The 20939-nt window shown below is 39.2% G+C and overlaps 1 protein-coding gene across 1 annotated transcript; it reads left to right on the forward strand.

Moving 5' to 3' along the window:
* Nucleotides 1–2637: 2637 nt before the first annotated feature.
* BLOC1S6 (biogenesis of lysosomal organelles complex 1 subunit 6) lies at nt 2638–20939 on the forward strand. Its single transcript, XM_059372752.1, has 5 exons — nt 2638–2819; nt 7453–7594; nt 15598–15685; nt 17702–17788; nt 18230–20939. The coding sequence occupies exons 1-5, from the start codon at nt 2738–2740 to the stop codon at nt 18347–18349; spliced, it is 519 nt and encodes a 172-aa protein (XP_059228735.1). The 5' UTR covers nt 2638–2737; the 3' UTR covers nt 18350–20939.

A 20939-nucleotide genomic window follows, 5' to 3' on the forward strand; every position in this document is an offset into this window, starting at 1 on the left:
TTTTTAAAGATTTTATTTGAGAGAGAGACAGTGAGAGAGAGCATGAGTGAGGAGAAGGTCAGAGAGCAAAGCAGACTCCCCATGGAGCTGGGAGCCTAATGCGGGACTCGATCCCGGGACTCCGGGATCATGACCTGAGCCAAAGGCAGTCGTCCAACCAACTGAGCCACCCAGGCATCCCTTCAGCATCAGATTTTAATCTTGTGCTTTGAGCTCTCTCTCAAATGTAGTGTCAAATGCACAGTACCTGCATAATGGAGGGTGGAACACAGTGGATCTTCAACAAACACTTGATGTATTGAGCTGAAATCTGCAGGGAAAAGATGGAAAAGGAGAAGGAGGAAAGAAAGATGGGTCCAGCAGAAAGTCCTCCTTGTCTCTTTAGCTGATGCCTTTTTTATTTAAGTAAAATGTTGAAAAAGAAACTTCATCAAAATCTCTAACATGAATCTTACCCGAAAGCAAAAGAGAAGAGAGGACAAGATAATAAAAATAGCAGGGTGTGACAGTTTAATTTCAAACAACCAGTCTTTTAAAATCCAAGTAATATGGCTTAACACTGTTCTAGGAGAAAAAAGAGGTTATAGACAACCCGTAGGACACAGGTCTCTTCTAAAGGACCTTAATAGATAGTTGGGATAATACTAATAATCAACTAGGGTGACCAGGCAGTTAATTGCCATCTTGTGTGATTCAGACTTTGGAGATGATAGGTATTTGGAATTTGGCTCTGGACAATCAATACTTCATTCATTCAGTACACATTTATTGAAAATTCATTATGGTTTTCTCTGAGTAAGACTTTCTGCTTAGGGTTTAAAATCTAATAAAAGGGGGCGCCTGGGTGGCTCAGTGGGTTAAAGCCTCTGCTTTCGGCTCAGGTCATGATCCCAGGGTCCTGGGATCAAGCCCCACATCGGGCTCTCTGCTCAGCAGGGAGCCTGCTTCCTCCTCTCTCTCTGCCTGCCTCTCTGCCTACTTGTGATCTCTGTCTGTCAAATAAATAAATAAATCTTAAAAAAAAATAAAATCTAATGAAAGGAAGTCAAAGGAAATAACTCATATAAGAATGGATTAAAAGCTAAATAGCAAGATGCTTTGTAGTTGAGAAAAGATTATTACTATAATTTCTGGAAGTTGAGAGGGGAGGGGAGTTGTGAATTATTTTAAAGGTATTATTTAGATCAAGCCTTGAAAGATGAGTAGGACTTTGAAAAGAATAGAATATTCCAGACTGAAACATGACCAAGAACACTGAAGACATCAAAGGGCATAGTTTTAGTCGTATGTTGGGAAGGAACAAAGGATGTTTGAAGAGTAGTGCATTATTTTATTGCCATGGTAACAAATTACCACAAACTTAAAACAACAAATTTATTTTCTTATAGCTCTGTGGTCAGAAGTCTAATACAGGTCTCACTGGGGTAAAATTAAGGTGTAAGCAGGACTGAGTTCCATTCTAGAGGCTCTAGGGATGAATTTCACTTCCTTGCCTTTCTAGCTTCTAGAGGTTACCACAGAACTGGTGGGCAAAGCCTTTCCCATCATTCTTCATAGTCCCATCTCTCTCTGCCTCCCTCTTCATTTCAAAGGCCTTTGTGATTGATTTGGCCATTTTAATAATCCAAAATAATCTGTTTGGGAGCCAAATGGTTAGCAATCTTAACTATTCTTTGTGGGTGAAATTTAACATATTTACAGGTTCCGGGGATTAAGACTGTGTACATTTTGCGGTGTGTGTGTGTGTGTGTGTGTGCGCGCGCGCGCATTATTCTGCTTACCACAGGTAGTAAGGAGCTGATCTTGGGAGGAAAGGAGACCAAAAGGGTGTGAATGCACTGGTAAGAACAACGGGGAGCAGGTGCATGTTTCTGAGGCTTGACATAAATCCACATTTAAAAAAAATTTTTTTTTTGGCTGCCCCATAAAACACTGAACCGGCAATTTGGGGGTGCAACATCAGAAAGCCATTATTACACTCAAGGTGAGATGGTCTAAGGTAGGGAGGGACTATATTTGCATTTGGCCTGAGGCTGCCTCTACCCATTTCTAAGTTTTTTTGATAAAATCATGACATCATCCCGCAGGATCTCTATATGGGCAGTTTCTGGTAATTTGGATCAATTTGTCCAGTAGATACTGCAACCCAGGCCTTAAAATCATTCATCTACAATCAACAAGGGGAGACCGGAATCCTGGCAAATCTCCAGTTAGCAAGTACGAAGCTCAAAGAGCTAAACACTCTTTTACTTTTTTTTTTCTTTCTCTCTCTCTCTCTCTCTTTTTTTTTAATGTTCTGAACCGCAGGAAAACCATGCAGTCCTTGTTCTTAAAGCGTTTCCTTAACACAGACAAGCTGAAAAGCTGTGCCTGCTTCGGTGAACAAAGCCTGACTGCGCGATCACGTTCAACACGAAGTTCTTCCCTTACGCGCGACCCACCCGCTCCGCGACCACCGGTCGCAGGAACACGACCCCGGCAGCGCAGAGTCTAATGATAGCGCGCCCTCTACCCGACTACGACGTCAGCGCGGAGTCCCGGGAGCACGGCGGGTAGTGGTCGGGCAGGTGGAGGCTAGAAAAGGGGGGCGGACCCGCGGTCACACCATCTTCCGCTTTCGTCATTTCCGGGTGCGACCGCCGCTTCTGTCCGGCTGAGCGCTGGACGCCTTGGGTCTTCTCTTATTGCATCTGGCCGTCTGGGCAACTGCCCCTTCCCTGTTCCCAGCGGGAAGGACATGAGTGTTCCTGGGCCGACGTCCCCGGACGGGGTCCTGGCAGGGCCACCCCACGGCCTCGGGGGCGGGAAGCTGACGCCAGGTACGTGCAATGGGGCGGGGCGGGCGGCCGGGACCCGAGGGGCTGGGTCTCCCCGGCTCCTTCGCGCGGCAGGGCTGCTGGTGTCGGAGGCTCTGGCCCCAGCGAGGAAGTGGGGCATCGCGTCAGCCCCGGTGCGGAGCTGAATGAGTGGGAAACGAAGTCTGGGGGGAAGGCGGTGTTTGGGGGGCGGGTGATGGTGAGGTCATTCTGCGTTCGTGTGTCGTTGGCTGTTGAGTCGTCTGTCAGAAAGATCGGTTCTGTGGTTCAGAGAATTGAGGTATCCACGTTTTACTGACCGCACACCCATGAGTTGCTTGTTGACATTCCTCCAGCAGCTTTCTCAGCCTGAGTTCCTGGAGAGATTTAAGCCCGAATACCCAAAGGCATTCATTGACTGTAATAAATTGTCTTGCCAGGCATCCCGAGTGGTACTATTTATGTCCCATCCTTAGGAGAATTGAGAAAATCGTCAAGACAGTTTCTGTTCAGATGAGGAACCCCAAATGAGGAAGGCTGCAGGGCTTTATGTGTTTCTTTTACCTCCAGTTCTAGGAATAGAGGGGCTGCTTAAAAATAGTGCTTTTAGGGGCGCCTGGGTGGCTCAGTGTTATCTGCCTTCAGCTCAGGTCATGATCTCAGGGTCCTGGGATCGAGCCCCGCGTCGGGCTCTCTGCTGAGTGGGGAGTCCGCTTCCCCCCCCCCCTCTCTGCCTGCCTCTCTGCCTACTTGTGATTTCTCTCTCTCTCTCTCTGTCAGATAAATAAATAAAATCTTTTAAAAATATAGTGCTTTCAGCCTTTTCTTGGTCATGCTCTTCCTCAGTGATCGCCCCCTCTTTACTCTTTCATAAGCTGCTTCTATTAATATAACTTCCTTTGTGTATATGTGCAGCTTGGGTTCACTTGCCTCTCTGCTTTCTGGATATTTTGACATCTAACTTCGCATATAGGGTGTGCATAAGTAAAAGTCAATGTCTGATTCTATTAATGGTGCCAAGTCACTCTCAGTTCAGACTTTGACATTACTCTTGACTTTCCTCTCACTTGCCTCCTACCTCCATTTAGGGGATTCTGCTATGCAATTTCCATTTCCTCTCTCTAGTTTCACTCTCAAGGACAGTTCTAAGGCTATCCACTTACAGTCTTACTCTTCCACTGCACTTGTCCCACTGTTGTCATATCACTTCCCAAAAATACAGCTCCAGTCATGTAATTTTCTTGCTTGGAAACCTTAAAATGGCTCCTTATTACTTACCAAAGAGCCAAATCCCTTGACACTCAGGGTTCCTCACGGGCTGGCCACATGGTCTTATAAGGTCACTATTGCATATGTCCTATGTTCTAGACACTCCAAACTACATCCTCTTTCTAAAGCAAGCCCATATTTCCACCTTTCCTTTTAATGCCTTTTTTTTTTTTTTAAACTATATGGTATTCCTTCCTCTCCTTTAGAACTCTTACCCATTTGGAAATAGTGACCTTCAAAGATTGTTAGTAGGAGTATGAACTGGTGCCCTATCTTAGGAAGGCAGTTTTGCAATGTCTGTTTAAGAAATGCATAAACCGTTTATCCCATCATTCTATTTCTAAGAATTTATCCTACAGAAACATTGACATGGATATGCAAAGACAAGCAAGGAAACTAATGGTAACATTGTTTGGAATAGCAAAAAGTGAAAATAACCTAAATACCAATTCTTAGGTATCTTAGTCTACATGGGCTGCCACAACAAAATACCGTAGGCTGGGTGGCTTAAACAACAGACACTTACTCTTTGAAGTTCTGGAGTTCTACAAAGTCCAGGATCTATGTGCTGGCCAGTCAGGTCCTGGTGAGATCCCTCTTCTGATGTTGCAGACAACTGCCTTCTCACTGTTTCCTCACACAGTGGAGGGAGAGACTTTTGGATTCTTTTTATCTTTTAAGAATAATAATCCCATCATGGGGCCCCACCTTCATGTCTTCATCTAAACCTCATTATTTTCCAAAGGCTCTACCTCCAAATACTTTTATGTTGGAGGTTGGGACTTAAACAAAAGGATTTTTGAGTGGGGGAGGGATACAAACGGGTAACAGAGAATAGTCCATAATAGAGAACTAGTAAACAAAATATGGTAGAATTCTATTATGTTAGAAATAATGTAGTGGATGCATATATATGTATATTGAAGGTCATCTAAAATGTATATTTAAGAGAAGAACAATATGTGTTGTATTTCATTTATGATTAAAAAAGGGTTTTGTTTTTTTTTAAGATTTTATTTATTGGGGCGCATGGGTGGCTCAGTGGGTTGAAGCCTCTGCCTTCGGCTCAGGTCATAATCTCACGGTCCTGGGATTGAGCCCTGCATCGGGCTTCTTGCTTGGCGGGGAGCCTGCTTCCTCCTCTCCCTCTGCCTGCCTCTCTGCATGCTTGTGATCTCTCTCTCTCTATCAAATAAAAATTTTTTTTAAAAAGATTTATTTATTTATTTGACAGAGAGAGAGCAGGAGAGCATAGGCAGGGGGAACGGCAGAGGGAGAGGGAGAAGCAGGCTCCCTGACGTGGGGCTTGATCCCAAGACCCTGGGATCATGAGTAGAGCTGAAGGCAGTTGCCCAACCAACTGAACCACTAGGTGCCCCTAAAAACAGGGTTTATGCATGGATATGCAGAGATAATTTTTTTGAAGCCTGTGTATGAAACCACAGTGTGATTAGTGTAAGGGAGTGAGAGGTTTTTTTTTTTTTTTAAAGATTTTATTTATTTGCTTAAATATATTATTTATTTGACAGAGAGAGAGAAAAAGCACACATGAGCACACAAGCAGTGGGAGTGGCAGGCAGAGGAAGGAGAACAGAGAGGCAAGCTTCCCTCTGAGCAGAGAGCCTGATGTGGGGCTCAATCCCAGAGTGGGATCGTGACTTGAGCCTAAGGCAGATGCCCAACTTACTGAGCCACCCAGGCACCCTTAAGATTTTATTTTTAAAGAAATCTCTACACCCAGCGTGGGGCTTGAACTCATAACCCCAAGACCAAGAGTCACATACTTTACCAACTGAGCCAGCCAGGTGCCGCAAGAAATAGTATTTTTACTTTTCACTTTATACTTCTCTCTTTTGTATTTCAAGTTCTTACAATGAGTGATACTTAAAAAGAAAATTATATCCATTCTGCAAGCTTAAGCTCCAGTTCCCACACTTCCTTTTAGAAGTTGTTCCCAGACTTCGCAGATGAACGTGATCTTTCTGTCCTTTGAATTCCCATAACAGTTTCTTTTTCTCTAATGGCACTTATTATATATTATGATCCCCTGCCCTTTCAGAGAAGGGGAGTTGCTTAGTTTATTCTTAAAACTTTGGAAATTGGTACACTAGTACCTCATATTAATACTAGTGTTTATCTATTGTTTCTTGTATGAGTAGGGTAAGGACCCCTTTCTTTTTCCTTAATCTCTCCCTTTACCTCCTTACTTTACCTCTCAAGATAAAGTACCTTGAATTTAGTGACTTGATGTACTTAGAAAGGTAAGTTAGATTCTTCCATAATAAACCAGAAGATTGGGGTAGAGTAGGGGGAGGTCTGTGAGTTAAAATGTTTATATAATATAAGGGAAGTGTATTAGTTGTTATTCCTTAAGGTTGACGTTTCTGTTGTTTGTCTGTAATACTTGTTTTCTATATTTCCTTAAAGAAAGTTGCTGTTGTTTGCCATGTTACTGTTACTTGGTAGGAGTAGTAAATGATGGCTCTTGATTTTAGATGTTTTTGAATGGCTGATACAAGTGCTTACTTACACTGTTATTCAGAGGAGAAGTATGAAGCATAGTTCCTGGCATTACGTTGAAATTTGCATGCAATTATTATACACTATTTTCTATGGTAAATTAAGGTGCTAAGTCTCAAGAGAAATCCTTTGAAAGTCTTCTAACAAATGATAAACAACCTTCCTTTTACATGTAAATAATATATCAAGCTATATGCAAAGTAAATGTTGACTCACATTTTTACTTATATTCAATTGAAGAAAAAATTATTTTAGGCATTGCGTTTCTGCATGCTTTTGAAAAGAATGTATTGTTTTCTTTTCTTTTTTTTTTTAAAAGATATTATTTATTTATTTGACAGACAGAGATCACAAGCAGGCAGAGAGGCAGGCAGAGAGAGAGGAGGAAGCAGGCTCCCTGCGGAGCAGAGAGCCCAATGCGGGGCTTGATCCCAGGACCCTGGGATCATGCATGACCTGAGCCGAAGGCAGAGGCTTTAACCCACTGAGCTACCCAGATGCCCCGAATATATTGTTTTCATTCAGTGACTGTTTCCCACTTTTAGGGGGACTCTTAATAATCCATTGAAAACTGTAAATCCTCTGCCCTTGAAAATACGTAAACACACAGAATATGTTTTGCAGGTGTTAATGTTCTTTTAATCCAGATTTTTCTTTATACTAGTAGTTTAAAAACATTTTTTGAGTGCTCATATCCTGTTTTTTAGAGGACTCTCAGAAGGTAAAACTAAAAAAAAAACAAAGGAAGGATGCCTATAGTATCCTGTGTGTGCTTTGAACCCCACTGCCAACCCCCTCCCTCCCCTCTACTCTCTTACCCCCATGTCCATTTACACAACTCCTACATCTAATTTTTTTCTGGGGACAGGTTTAAGTGACACTTCGCCAGATGAAGGGTTACTAGAGGACTTGACTGTAGAGGACAAAGCTGTGGAGCAGCTGGCAGAAGGATTGCTTTCTCACTACCTGCCAGATTTGCAGAGATCAAAACAAGCTCTTCAGGAACTCACGTGAGCTAACAGAAACCTTAGATGCACTCATTTCCCCTTTGGCATAGTTATAACTTATTGTATATGTGTATATAAACTGTATTAAGGTATAACATTTTGTAACATTGAGTAGTTCTGTCTTTAGTGGTGGCAGTTGGGAGTGAAGGAGTACTTAGTAATCTAAATGTTAAAAAGTGAGACGTGCCCGGCTGGCTCAGTCCCAGAAGCAGGAGCATGTGACTCTGCATCTTGGGGTCCAGAGTTCAAACTCCACATTGGGCATAGAGATTACTTAAATGAATAAAACTTTAAAATGTAAAAAGTGATATGAATATTACTTTTAGAGTGTTTGGTCTTTTATAAGAGGTACCCCTAAATCTGATCTGGACTGTTTGATTAGTTTTGGTGTTTTACCATTATTTTATGAAAACATTGCCTACTGGGAGTGTTGTGGGATGGGCAGACGCCAGTTTTTGAGTAGTGTTGCAAAATTGCCTCCGTCAGAGCCACATTTGTTTTCAGTCACTGGTTTGCGTGAGTTGATAAAAGTTTGTAAGTGTCTTTTTTTGAGAGGACCCATTTAATTCTAGCAGATAAGTCTACTTAACTAAAGGATTGGAGGATGTACCAAGAGAAAAAAGGGATTTCATGAAGTAGGATCAATATGCAAAATAAATACTAACTTTATCAGCTCCCAGAAGAGCAGACTGAACTTGTACTTCCTCTTGGGTAGGACCTTGCTTGGTTGCCCAAACTGGCCTATCATTTCTTTTCGTGGTCGTTAGCTATGAACCAGCTATGAGCTGCTGCTGCTCTAAGACCTACGCTTTGAAAACTTACCTTAAAAGCCTGTAGTAGGGCAAAAGGAGAGGATCAATCAACCACTGTCCATTTTCTACATATTAGTAAGGAATGTTACAGTCCTTGGATTTGAAGGTGATAAATGAGTGTGAAAGTGGTGCTGTGTTTTCCTCTATGTGGGATCCTCCTGGAGTTAGGGAGTTGGCAGCACTCCTGGTTTTCTGCTAGTTCCAGTGGCATTTTTTTTAATCCCTAGTGTGTGGTAGTCCTTGTATTTCTTTTTTTGTTAAGTAGATTGAAGCAGTGATTTTTAAAACAAAGAAAGCAGAACGAGAACATCTTAAATTTTTAATCTTTCCTTTACAGGCTCCCTAGACCACTTTTGATTAAGAAAGCTGTAGAAAGTAACTGCCACAAGCATAAGGTGGCGGCACGTGTCAGTTTTCCACAGAGTCCTGCTTTGCAGGGGTGTCTGAATGCGCTGCTTGGGGTCTCCGGTCACACTTACTAGAATCAGTCCTGGCAGAGTTTGGTCCACAGGTCAATTCTCCCTGTATTTCTTTGAAAACTCTTCAGCATTCTGACAGAATTTTTTATGGCCCTTAGAGTATTGTTCAGCTAGATCAGCTCTAAGTGGGTGCTCCAGCTGGTGGTCATTCACCAGTGCTATGAGGGACAGGATTACTTGGTCGGTTTTGGTTTCTTGCTTCCAGTTTTCAGCACTAATTACTGGCAGACAGACCTGCCCCTTTTCATCGATGTTCCAGTGATCAGTCTTTGTTTTAAATGTGATCTTTTGGTGGTTTGAGTAGTATCTGCTGGAAAATTGATTTCGATTCTCAAGGCCCCGTATTCCTTATATTTGAAAGCCAGTCCATTTTTGTGGCAAAAAATCATAAAAATTTTGTAGGGGAGTTTGGATGAAGTATGTCAGACTGAAGAAAGATAAACTCTGCAAGCAAAACATGTCTGAATAGCAGTTTGCATACAGGGAGCTGGGAAGCACAGTTTAATTGTAGAGTTTAATTGATGACATTGGCTACAATTCAGTGTTTTAAGTAATCTCACCTTCCAAGGCCCCTAAATGATGATGGTGACGACGATGATGATGATGGTAAACTCAGCTGCTGTTACTATATAGACTACTTGCCCAGGATATTGTATACTATATCTCAATCCCAACACCTTATGTAGTATTAATATTATTGCTGTTTATAGTTGAGGAAACCGAGGTCCAGAAAGGTCAGTAAATTGAAAAAGATTACACAGGCAGTGGTTAGTGGTAGAATTAATAACTAAATGTGATGAGTAAGCAGTTACACCTCTGTAGCATTAAGGAAAGATATGCAAACTTCAGAGAAAGAAAAAAGAGAGCTGTTTTCTAGTAGTTGCCTCTTCCATCATTCTCTCCACAAATCCCACTGCTGTTAAAGTTTTCGGGGGAGGAGTACTGAACTGAGAGGCAGCTGGGATCCTGTACTGGCTGTGTTATCAAACAGTTTAATTTTCATTAAGCCATTTACATGTGGTTTACATGTAGGCTTATAGGCCTACAGAGGTGAAGGAGAAGGTTGTAGTAGACACAAATCAAGTTCACTTTGTAGCCAACAGTGGGTAGGGAAGACCAAGAACAAAACATGACTTTATATATAAGAAAGGTTATGAATATTCTTATACATGTGTTCAATTTAAGAACATTGGAAAGAAAGAAAAAAGAGGTTCTGGGACCTAGGTCCTAAAAGTCTCTAGCAAAGTACTTGTAAGTATCCTTAGCGGGATTCACTTTGAGATAATTCATGCTTCGACCTTCCAAGGAAATAGTTTTTTTCTTGCAGGATCATTCCCCAGATACTGCATCAAGGCCTCCCAGTCACTCCCAGCATATGTGCCATAGATTATACAAAACTTTAAGGGGAAGGAAAGCCAGTCATTTCTGCCTGATAAGGTAGCTAGATATTCTGTGGAATCTTCTTCTAGAGTGTCTAGACTTAAGGATCATGAAAACACTACTTAGAATTACTATTTTATTATAAAGGATACACATCAGGACCAGCCGCATGAAGGGACACATAGGGGTGGGGTTTGGGAGTTATCTTCACCACAGAGCTTCAGTGTTTTCTCCTATTGAAATTATTTTTTTTTTGAAGATTTTATTTATTTGACAGAGAGATATAGAGTGAGAGAGAGAACACAAGCATGGGGAGCAGCAGGTAGAGGGAGAGGGAGAAGCAGAACTCCCTGCTGAGCAGAAAGCCCCATTCGGGGCTGGATTCCAGGACCCTGGGATCATGACCTGAGCTGATGCCCAAACAACTGAGCCACCCAGGCGCCCTTCTCCTAGTGAAATTAGGGCACGTGATCTTCCTGGCACAAAAATGTGTTTACCAACCAGAAAGTGCTACTGAGCTTCAGTGTTTTTTTTGGTGTTTTTTTTTTTTTTTAAGAGCCTGTTTATTTATTTGACAGAGCGAGAGATCACAAGTAGGCAGAGAGGCAGGCAGAGAGAAAAGGGGGAAGCAGGCTCCCTGCTGAGCAGAGAGCCTGACGTGGGGCTCTATCCCAGGACCCTGAGACCATGACCTGAGCGGAATGCAGAGGCTTACCCCACTGAGCTGTCCAGGTTCCCCATGAGCTTCAGTGTTTTAAGTTTTTATTGGGGCTTCGCTCTGTAAGCATAATTGATTGGATCATTGGCCTTGTAATTGAACTCACTCTCCAGCACTCTCCCCTCACCTCCCTTCTGTGGAGAGAAGACTACTAACAGTCATGGTATCATGAGGACTGATATTACAAGGTTCAAAGCCCCAACTCTTTAACCACATGATTGATCTTTCCTGCATGACCAGCCCTTATCACCTCATTAGTATAAACTCTGGGATGCTCCAAGAGGGATTTGTGAATAATGAAGATACTCCTATCATTTGGGGACTTACAAGTGTCTTAAAATAGGCATGTCAGGAACCTGGGACAAAGATCAAACAAATCCATGATTATACGCTAAGTGTCTATTCAGATCTTTGGCCTATTTTTAAATTGGTTTTGTTATTTTCTTATTGTTGAGTTTTAAGTGTTCCTTGTATACTTTTGATACAAATCCTTTATGTGTCTTGCAAATATTTTCTCCAAGCGCTTGGTTTGCCTTTTTGTTCTCTTAATAGTGTCTTTTACAGGGGCGCCTGGGTGGCTCAGAGGGTTAAGCCTCTGCCTTCAGCTCATGTCATGATCTCAGGGTCTTGGGATCGAGTCCCACATCGGGCTCAGCAGGGAGCCTGCTTCCTCTTCTCTCTCTGCCTGCTTCTCTGCCTACTTGTGATCTCTGTCTATCAAATAAATAAATGAAATCTTTAAAAAAAAAATAATGTCTTTTACAGGGCAGAAGTTTTTTTGTTTTTGTTTTGTTTTATTTTGTTTTGTCTTTGTTTTTTTGTTTTTTTTATTTTTTTGTTTTTTATCAGAAGTTATTTATTTTTTAAAAAGATTTTATTTATTGATTTCCAGCAGAGAATGAGTGCGCATATGAATGAGTGGGGAAGAGCCCAGTGTGGGGCTTGACCCCAGGACCCTGAAATCACGACCTGGGCCGAAAGGCAGACGCTTAACCAGCTATGCCATCCACGCTCCTGAGCAGAAGTTTTTAATTTAATCAATCAGTTAATTAATTTTATAAGTTTTTTATTTTAAAAGTCTGACTTATACTAACATTTTTTTTTATGGATCATACTTTTGATATTTTGTGTAAAGGTTCATCTCCAAACCAGGGTCCCCTAGATTTTCTCTTGTGTTTCCTTCTAGATTTTTTAGAGTTTTACATCTTTAGATCTGTTGTCCATTTTGAGTTAATTCTTATGAAATTAGAAGGTCTGTGTTTAGGTTAATTTCTTTGCACATCACTGTCCAATTGTTCCCTCACCTTCGTTGAAGACTATCCTTGCTCCACTGCATTGCCTTTGTTCTTTTGTCAGAAAACCATTGACTCAATTTTTGTGGGTCTATTTAAGAGCTTTCTATATTCTATACTGTTTCATTGATCAATGTGTTCTTTCACCATTATCATGCTGTTTTGATTTGTGTAATTTTACAGTAAATCTTGAAATTGGGTAGTTTAATTCTTCCAATTTTGTTCTCCATTGTATGTTGGCTATTCTAAGTTTTTGCCTTTCTGTATGAATTTTAGAGTCAGTTTGTTGATACCTATGAAATAACTTCGTGTGTTTTTTAAATTGAGATTGCATAGAATCCTTAGATCAACTTGGGAAGCACTGGTTTCTTAACAATATTGAGTTTTTTATTCTATGTATTTGGAATATCCATTACTTAGATCTTTTTAAATTTCTTTCATTAGAGTTTTATAGTTTTTGCATATAATTCCTGTGTATATTTTGTTGGATTTATATCAAAGTATTTATGTGAAGGGGGTTATTATAAATGATAACATTGATTTTTCTAATTATCACTCCTGACTTTTATACATTAACCTGGTGTGCTGAAAAGTTGCTATACTCATATACTTTGTTACAGATTTTTTGGGATTTTCCACATAGGCAGTCATATCATCTGACAAAGAGTTTTATGTCTCCCTTTCCAATCTGTATACCTTTTATTTCTTTTTCTTCTCATTACATTAGCTGGAATTTCCAGTATGATGTTGAATAGGAAGTGAAAGCAGGCAATCCTCCTTACTCCTTATAAGGGGAAAGCATCTAGTTTCTCACAAGTGTGGTGTTAGCTATAGGCTTTAAAAAAATATATTTTTTTTTTATCAGGTTGATCAGATTCCTCTCTCTTTCTATTTTGTTGAGAGTTTTTAATCACAAATGGATGTTGGATTTTATCAAATAACCTTTCTGCATCTTGTAATAGGACCAAATGATTTTTCTTCTTTACTCAATTGATATCCTGGATTTCACAGATTGATTTTCAAATGTGGAACCAGCTTTGCATACTTTCAATAAATCTCACTTGTTGTGGTATGTAATTCTTTTTATATGTTGTTGGATTCATTTTGTTAATATTTTGTGGAGAATTTTTTGTATTTCTGTTCATGATAGATACTGGTCTATAGTTTTCCTTTCTTGTAATATCTTTATCTGGTTTGGGTTTTAGTGTAATGTTAGCCTCATAGAATGAATTAGGAGGTGCTGCTTCTGCTTCTGTTTTTTGGATGCTGTTGTGGAGAAGTGGTATAATTCCTTCCTTAAATGTTTGGTAGCAATTACATGTAAAGCCTTCTGGTTCTGGTATTTTCACTTATTGATTGAATTCCTTTAACAACTAGAGGCCTATGTAGATTATGTGTCTCCTTGTATGAGTTTTGGAAGTTTGTGTTTTTCAAGGAATTAGTCGTTTCCATCTAAGTAATCAATTTTGTGGACAGAATTGTTGAAAATATTCTCATCTGATCCTTTTAATATGCATGGAATTAATGATGATATCTCCTATAACGTGTCTTAAGCCCTTGTGTGTCTGGCCAGAGGTTTATTAATTTTATTGATCTTTTGAAGAACAACAACTTTTGGCTTCATTGATTTCTCTTTACTGTTTTCTAGTTGTAACAGTCTGTCATTGCTGTTCTGCTTATGTCAGGCCATTGACTTGCTGGGTTCTCTTATTTGTTGTGTTTTTCACTTTCTGTGGTCTCCACTCAGAGCTGAACAGACAAACTTGTTACTTGAGGGGAATGCCAAGCTCCTTGCTGGATGGTGAAGGTGTAACTGCTCTTCATTCTCCTCATTGCTATTTCTTTTTTTCTTCATTCTCTGTTTAGCATAGTTTTGCAAGGAAATCATGTCCTATTTTGCTTTGCCTGTAGTATTCTTTAAAATGTTTAATTCAGGGGCGCCTGGGTGGCTCTGTGGGTTAAAGCCTCTGCCTTGGCTCAGATCATGATCCCGGGGTCCTGGGATCGAGCCCCACGTGGGGCTCTCTGCTCCACGGGAAGCCTGCTTCCTCCTCTCTCTCTGCCTGCCTCTCTGCCTACTTGTGATCTCTGTCTGTCAAATAAATAAATACAATCTTTAAAAAAATGTTTAATTTATTAAACATTTTAATGTTTACTTAAACAGTAAGTGTTTAACTATATACAGTGTTACTTATTCCTGTGCTACTAGCGCTGGTTGATCTGGAGTGGAGTATCAGGGAAGTTGGCTTCTGTTCTTCAATGGAAGGTTTTGAATCAGAATTTTAATGAGGACCCTTAGATGTTACCTGGTTGGACCTTCTCACTTTATAAATAAAGAAATTTAGGACCAAAGAAATAAACTAAATATCCAAGGTCTCACAACTGGTTCTTTTTTTTTTTTTTTTTTTTTTTTTTAAGATTTTATTTATTTATTTGTCAGAGAGAGAGAGCGAGAGCACAGGCAGGCAGAGTAGCAGCAGAGGCAGAGGGAGAAGCAGGCTCCCTGCTGAGCAAGGAGCCCAGTGTGGGACTGGATCCCAGGCCGCGGGGATCATGACCTGAGCCAAAGGCAGCCGCTTAAACCACTGAGCTACCCAGGCGTCCCCACACAACTGGTTCTTGATGGGGAACCTTGTGTTTCCTAGTCCTTTTTTTTTTTCATCTTACTTACCTCTTTTAATTTAGTATTCACTAAATGCATTGATAACTAACTGCATTTTACCCAACTCTAACCTAAAAAGTCATTGCTCCTCATTTCCTTTATGGTAATTTTGCAGTTTTAAAATACACAAAATCAAGTTTTGGGGGCAAGATAGTATAAAAAAACTTTTTTGGATTCTATGTCATTTTGGATAATAGAGTTGCTAGAAATAGCAAATAATAAAATGATTTTAAATGATATGGTGATTTGAGTTATCCACAGTTAGATTCAGTTAATAGAAGTATTATTTATTTAGGCAAGAATAAAAGATTTACAGTTACCAGAATGAGGCTTTGAAGTAATAATAACAACATTATTACTGATATTTTATCTTTTTTTTTTTTTTCAAGTGGGCTCCATGCCAAATGTAGAGCCCAGTGTGGGGTTTGATTTCATGACCGTGAGATCAAGACCAGAGTTGAGATCAAGAATCAGACACTTAACCAACTGAGCCACCTAGTCCTCTGGAATATTATTTTGGAAAATATTTTGTTAAGCCAAATAAGTCTCAGAAAGGCAATACATATTCAACTTAATTTTTACTTTTGACATTAACCAAGATGAAATGTGATTCCAGCACTTATAGTATGTACAATTTATTTTGGCTATGTGCTTTTGTTTCAGACAGAACCAAGTTGTATTACTAGACACACTGGAACAAGAGATTTCGAAATTTAAAGAATGTCATTCTATGTTGGATATTAATGCTTTGGTAAGTATGATTTAGTTGACACAGCGTAATGAGAACTGGCTTAGAAAAAGCTGGGTTTATCCTGTGCAACTTTGTACTTAGGTATATTTAGGATCTTTTCCTCTGATTTTTAATGGTTAGAATTTGTCTTTTAACAGGAAACCTTGATTTACTTTACTAGAACTTCCATTGTCTTGAATTGTTATCTTTCAAATGTTGAATTTATAGTAGAAAATGGAAATTATTTGTGAATGTCTGGAATAGATTTGCTCATAATAATGAAAGACTTCTAAAAGAGAACTAAAAGAACCGAAAGTAAGGAACTTTAATGGTACTGTTTTCCCTTAAGGAAAGTGCATCTCTCTTCCTAATCAGTTACATGACTTTTTAAAAATCAGTACTTTAGGGACGCTTGGGTGGCTCAGTGGGTTAAGCCGCTGCCTTCGGCTCAGGTCATGATCTTGGGGTCATGGGATCGAGTCCTACATTGGGCCCCTTGCTCGGCAGGGAACCTGCTTCTCTCTCTGCCTCTGCCTGCCTCTCTTCCTACTTGTGTGTACTCGCTTACTCTCTCTCTCTCTCTGGCAAATAAATAAAATCTTTGAAAAAAAAATCAGTACTTTATTTAATTGTATGTATTCATAATACCATAACCTAATAATACTGAAATGGACCCTTCGGGGGTCCTCTTATAGATCCTTTTATCTTTCAGTATATGTGATAGTAGTGAATTTCATCAGAAGCTCTATAGCTTTTTGATGAGAGGAACTGATACTCTATTTTAAGAAACAGGGAGCTAACAAAAATTAGGAATTTGTGGCTAGCTTTCTGTTCACCTTAAGCAATAGCTTGGTTTGCGTGATTTTATGGACTTTCATATGTATGTCAAAAAAATGGACTTTTTGTTGAACAAATGTGGGTCATTAATGTTTTCCCTTTGTAATGATCAAAAACAAGAGTTCATCTTCTCTAGCATTAGGCAGAGGCCTTTGTAAATACAAAGTCTTCCACTTAATGGTTTTCTAACTTGTAAAGGACGTGGACAAGGCTATGCTGACCTACTTTTGTCTTCCCCACTGAATTCATATTGCAGCAGAAGAAACATTTGCTGAGTGAATGAATGCTAAATGAATGAACCAAGAAGGTGTAATAGTATTGCTTCAGTCTGCAGGGGTCTTCCTGTTTTTAACTCTCTCAGCCCAAGAGTGGTTCGGTTATCATTCAGAATCTGAAAACTGTAAGGCCCAGAGAAAGAGAGAAGGAAGAGAGTCTGTGAGTTCTAGAGCTCATCAGACTTAAGACTTTACTTGTGGATATATGTAGGTTGCTAATTTCTTTACTGGTGCTTCTCTCGTTATTGTTACTTGGTCTTCTCTTTCTGTTAACCTTGGCTCCTGAGAATGAGGTGCTTTTTTCCTTTGCTCCCATCTCTGGTTGAGATTCCATCTATATGTCTACATATAGCATGACTTGGGAAGAAAAGTGTCCTTACAGAAGTGGTTCTGCTTGGTCTGACTTTAGAAGCCCAAGGAACATGACCAGGTTTGTCCACAGCCCTCTCAGGATTTTCTGGCCATAGCTTGGTTTTTTCTGATGGATGGACACTTCACTGAAATTGTTCCGTGTACCCTGGCTCAGGCTCTCCATTGTCAAGATAGTAGAATGTTCTACTTTTTCTTACATGAAACCGATAGCATTACTGGATAGTTTTAATAAAATTTTGGGATTCTGATGTGTGTTTTTAAAGCAAAACATTACCTGTACACAATATAAATGTCTATTTTATGTTTAGTAACTGTTTTCAATTTGAACTAAATCCAGTGTTTTCAAATACCTATTAATGGTTTAAATGGAAATTTGAATTTTGGCATTAAAATGTGGGGATAATTAAGGCTTTAAAAGATGTGACCAGTTGAGGTGGAATGAAATGTAATTGATAACTCATCCATTTTACTATTTCAATCTGTTCCCCCCACCCCCTTTTTTAAAATTTCAGCCTATTTTAACTTGACTTTTCATTTCCTTTTCCATGGTTAGTTCACTGAAGCTAAACACTATCATGCTAAGTTGGTGAATATAAGAAAAGAGATGCTGATGCTTCATGAAAAGACGTCCAAGTTAAAAGTGAGTCGAAAATTCTTTCACATTCTTTATAGAAGTAGAGGTTTAATTGTCTGTTTTTTTCAGTATTCATTTTCTGATTTCTTAGATACCCATATTCAATAACATACTTAATTCATGGTTCACTGTTTAAAACACATTCTACTCTGGGCTTTTCTACTAATAGCTGGACTAAGATACTTGTGTTTTCATTTTCCCTGCTGTTCTCATTCAGTAAGTTTGGAGTAAGAAATTAATTTTTTATATTAAAGTATATTTTATATTAAAGTATTTAATATTTTTATATTAAATTTTTATGTTAAATTACCCAGAGCAATTTTAAAAGTTAAACATGAAATTTATTAACACATGTGGATTACCTCAAGTCAGAGCGCTGCTACTTTGAAATGAGGCCACAGCTGATAAGCCTTGATTGTTCTCTCGGTTTTAAATTTTTTGACACAGAAAAGAGCCCTTAAACTGCAGCAGAAGAGGCAGAAAGAAGAGTTGGAAAGGGAGCAGCAACGTGAGAAGGAGTTTGAAAGAGAAAAGCAGTTAACTGCCAAACCAGCTAAGAGGACGTGAGAAGCTGAGAGAATGTGTGTGTGTCCCCGCTTCCCTGCCCGTGTGGCTGGCATCCAGGGTGGCCTCAGTGTAGACTGGAGTGAAGGTAGTGCCTTACACCACCGTCTCACGTCTTGCAGTTCTTTCCCCAGGACTGCTATCTCTGTATCTTCATTTCCACACTCAAGAAGCTTCCCCCCTGAGCAGAAGAAATAATATCACTCGGTTTGAGTATTTATGTGTAATTTTCCAACTTCTGTTGTGCATAATTTTCAAATTTATTATTTTGGCCTTGAATGATATATAAACTGGGACATGGAAAGTTGTTAAAAACTAGGATGAGTCTTGTAGCATCTTGGTAAGTGTGGATTTAAAAGATTCAGTTTCTTATTTATGGAATAACTTGCCTTTCTGGCAACCCAGTGCTAGTTTTTGGTAATTGCCTTTTTGTTGTTTGGTTAAGAAGAAATGCTAACTGTTTAATCACATATGCCATTGGAAAAGAGTTGGTATAAGCCTTTGTGAAGAAGATGATGGAGACATGTGTACACAGGAAATAGCATCTTAGACGTGGGACAGGTGGGCAAGATTCCAGACAGATCCTGCTAACCATCTCCTCTGCTCCCTAATGTTGCTCTTTGTTCGTATGTTCTCCATGCTGAAAGTAGATGATCCCTACTTCTAATGTCTGACAAGGGTGATAGAGCTGTCACGTGCTCAAGTAGGCTACAATATTTATAATACTTAGAGTTGTCACACACTGAGATCCAGTTGTCAAATTGATAAGATACGAGTCCAACTTTCCATTGGAAGGTCTGTCGCTAGGTCTGTCTGTACTCTGATTTGCTCTGTGGCCTTACATGTGGTTATTTTTCTTGTGCTTTTAAAAAAAATTCGTAAAGTAGAATGATACCTATAGCAACTATCGTTTTATAAATAATAAGAAGAATGGTGGAAAATTAGCAAATAGCTTCTTCACACAGAGGCATCATGAATGATACCTTTAGTATTTTCTAGATTGTTCCCCTCCATATTTTCAGTAGAACCTATGTGAGGGAAATATCACATGAAGTTTCATTTAAGATTGAGAGTATATTATTCATTGTTTTAGAGTTATTTAATATGCAACTGGTCTTCAATCTCTATTACATAGAGACTGTACAGAACCTATAAAGGTGTATGCTTAGAACTGTGTATCTTTTGTAGTCTACATTACATTTTGGTAATCTCATATCAGGCCAATTAATCAGGGAGAGGGCTTTAGATTTAAGCTGACTGCTCAAAACTGGTCTGTTTACAGGTTTTAAACAGTTTATTGGAAAGCCAGTCCCTTTAATGAATGAATTATGATCTCTCAATTTACTTGACTTTACTGGATATTTAAAAATACAAATAGATCTTATCTTAAAAGGCCGCATTTGCCCTCAGGCACTAGCTTAAACTTGCCCAGGGCAGGAGTCATTAACACCTGAATTGCTGAATGTCCTCATTTAGAAAGGCGGTGCATTGTTTTTCAGAGTGGTTTATGGGCCAGCTGCAGTGATTATTTAAAATGCTGGTTCCTGGACACCAAGCTCTGAATCTAACGGAAGCAGATCTGTTTGTTTGTTTTGTCTTTTTTTTTTTTAAACCCCGCTGGTGATTCCTGATGTACCTTAAAAGTTGAGACCCACTGGTCTAGTGGTCTAGGTCAGAGGTTCACTCTAGGCTGCATGCCCTTATCACCTGGGAACTTAAAAATAAAACAAAACAAAACAGACATTCTGGAAGATTCTTACTCATTAGTTCTGAGGTGGGCCCGTGCAAATTTTAAGAGCTCCCCACACAAGTCCAATACAGGGAACTACCCATCTGGACTGTCTAGTGATTTATATTTATAAGGAATGAAATAGTTTAAAAAGCTACCCGGTAACTCTTGGGATTAATCTTATGAAGTGAATTCTGAACTGCTGCTTCTGATACAAAATCAGATTTAAGACTGAAGTAGATAGCAGGCAGGAAATAGATACAGAATTTTAGTTAATTAGTTGAATTTCTGTGACCTGTATTAAAGTAAATCATGTTTATTGTGTGAGTGGTAAGGCACATATACTTTTTGAATTGCATTTAAGGTTTGAAGATTTTTTAAAATGTCAAGAATAATATATTAGCAGTTACTATTTTTAGGTCAGTTGTAAATCAGAAGTACTGTTACATTGGTAATTACAATCTAAAACTTTAGCTGTATTTCAGTAGCATAGAAACATACTTTACTGACTAAACCTAAATGGAACCCTTATATTAGTCTTGAAATATTTTTGCATAATATAATGAATTGGTATTTGGTTTGAAAATAATTACTTTTAGTTTTTTGGTAGAAGAAATTGCCTTTGTTTTGAAGTATATCACATACATACTGAACTGAAATGATGACAATTAATTTTGTATTTACTTTGTGGTATTATGTAAATATGCAGACACTGAATGTAATATGGATTGTGTCTGCAGTGAGTGTTTGGGTGGATATAGTTCATAAATATGCCAGTTATACACCCTTGTACATTTGTCTGATTTTGAGCTTGTACAATGTGGACTACTTTTTACACATTTAATAAAAAAAGGTCTTGAATTA

This window comes from Mustela nigripes, chromosome 13 (assembly GCF_022355385.1).
Source record: "Mustela nigripes isolate SB6536 chromosome 13, MUSNIG.SB6536, whole genome shotgun sequence".
NCBI classification, from domain to species: domain Eukaryota; kingdom Metazoa; phylum Chordata; class Mammalia; order Carnivora; family Mustelidae; genus Mustela; species Mustela nigripes.